The sequence below is a fragment of the Bison bison genome, unplaced genomic scaffold (assembly GCF_000754665.1).
Source record: "Bison bison bison isolate TAMUID 2011002044 unplaced genomic scaffold, Bison_UMD1.0 scf7180017862649, whole genome shotgun sequence".
Classification (NCBI taxonomy): domain Eukaryota; kingdom Metazoa; phylum Chordata; class Mammalia; order Artiodactyla; family Bovidae; genus Bison; species Bison bison.
In genome coordinates this window covers 18,830-20,881 of record NW_011493221.1, presented here as the reverse complement: position 1 = coordinate 20,881, position 2,052 = coordinate 18,830, and the positions used below count along the sequence as shown (strand labels likewise).

The following is a 2,052-nucleotide window of genomic DNA, read 5'->3' as shown; positions in this document are numbered from 1 at the left end:
GGCTGCCCCAGCCCGGACTCCACCCTGTCCTCTCCCTGCAGCAGCTGCCCTGTCCCCGCGAGTTCAGACCCCCGGTGGCCAGGAAGGCACAAGGGCTGCAGGGATCGGGCCCTTGGCCCCCCGCTCAGGGCTGGGGCGCGTGCCTGGGGGATGCACAGCTCCTCGGCCACAGCGTGCAGGACCTGGGGGGTAGGTCAGCCCTGAGCACCCGTAGGTTGGAGTGTTCTCCGGAGGCGACCTCAGGCATGGCCCCCACCCCCGTCCTCTCCCTGAGGCCCTGCACAGACTCTCACGTTTTCAGCTCCTCTCCCCCTGCCTGTTGGGGTGGAAACCCCATGACCCAGGCTGTGGCCACCTGGGACCAAGCATAGGTCTCAGCAGGCGGCCTGGGCAGTGTGAGCAGATCTGCTGGCCTGCGCGTCTAAGGACAGACGCCGGGAGCGTCCCCACTCACCCCATGATGTGCTGGACGTAGGAGGGGTAGCGGAACTCTGTCCTGTTGGCGTCCGGCTTCCCCACGTCGGCCCCTGTGCGCACAGACGGGGCCAGAATCACCGGGAGAGACCGAGGCCTGGCGAGGCGGAGGCCTGGCAGGGCCACCCCCAGAAGGCATGCCAGGGCCCATCCTGCTGGCCACACCGACGGGCTGGCCAGGACTGCAGTGAGGCGAGTGTGCCTGAGCCCCTCCTGCCTCTCTCACCGGCTCTCTGGGCCTCCAGGAGGAAGGCGTTGCCATAGTCCCAAAAGAAGAAGTGCTCCCGGGCCAGCCTGTTGATGGCTGACACGTGCCTCCGCAGGCTGCAAAGAAGCCGTCAGCAGTCAGCGCCAGCGCGAGCACCACTGCCGGGAACCCTTTGGACTTAGCTTGCTGCGGACTCCTCCCCATGGGACTCCTCCCCTCCGGACTCCACCCCATCAGACTCCTCCTCTGACTCCTCCCCTTCTGACTCCTCCCCATCTGATTGCTCCCCTTTGGACTCCTCCCTCCTGACTCCACCCCATTCTGACTCCTCCCCTCCTGACTCCACCCTTTCAGACTCCTCCCCTTCTGACTCCTCCCCTTCTGACTGCACCCCATCGGACTCCTCCCCTCCTGACTCCACCCTTTCAGACTTCTCCCCTTCTGACTCCTCCCCTCCTGACTCCACCCCATTCGGGCTCTTCCCCTCCTGACTCCACCCCATCGGACCCCCTCCCCTTCTGACTCCACCTCTCCTGACTGCACCCCATCGGACTCCTCCCCTTCTGACTCCACTCCTCCTGACCCCAGCCGACTCCTCCTCTACTGACCCCGCCCCTGCCTGCTCCACCTCCAGCGCCTCCCACTGGGAAGCCCCCCACCCCTGGGGTTCCTCAGAGCCTCTGCCCCTTCAGGGGAGACACTGCAGGCAGTCACTCAGCTAGTGCCTACAGGTCCCAGCCAGCCAGGCGCGGGGCCCAGGCTCCGTGCTGAACAAGCAATGACCTCTTCTGGAAGCGCCTTGGGCTGCCCTCTACCAGCATCTACTTAGCACCCATAGGTGCTGGAAGCTGCCCCCAGTATTTTGCAAATGTAACCCCAGCCCGTCCCCAACATCCCCACGGAACAGCACACTCATGACCCTGTCTGACAGAGGCGGGACAGAGGAGCAGAGAGGTTAAGGGTCTGGCACAGGCCACACAGCTGGCTGTGGGAGAACCAGGCGGAGGCCGGAGCCACCCCGTCCACAGCCCCAGCAGGCCGTGTGCACCCCCATCCCTTGCGCGGGCAGCCCCGTCCGGCACCACCTCTCCTGGACCAGGCTTTTGAAGGCAGTGGGGTCAGAGGCCATGAGGCTCTGGGCCTCTGCGAAGCCCAGCTGCACGGGGTAGTAGCCACCGTTGAACGGGTTGTGGCAGGACGTCTGGTCGGACCCCAGGTCCACCAGGAGTTCCCCCGTCGTGTCCAGTTCGTGAACCAGGCGCTCCCTGCGGGGAGACGGCCGGTCAGGCCGGGTACTGCCAGCAGCCGAGCTCAGGGCCCAGCCAGGAGGGCGCACGTGCTCCCAGCCCACAGGCCCCGTAGCCAGGCAT

At 66.1% G+C, this 2,052-nt stretch overlaps 1 protein-coding gene across 1 annotated transcript in view; it reads right to left on the bottom strand.

Moving 5' to 3' along the window:
* Positions 1-427: 427 nt before the first annotated feature.
* UROC1 (urocanate hydratase 1) overlaps positions 428-2,052 on the bottom strand; it is a gene marked incomplete at its 5' end in the record, with an annotated part of 7,894 nt that continues 6,269 nt past the window's right edge. The window contains 3 exons of the mRNA XM_010832878.1: positions 428-527; positions 701-798; positions 1,768-1,943. Of these exons, the coding sequence (XP_010831180.1) occupies positions 451-527; positions 701-798; positions 1,768-1,943 (351 nt within the window). The remainder of the gene's footprint in view (positions 528-700; positions 799-1,767; positions 1,944-2,052) is intronic.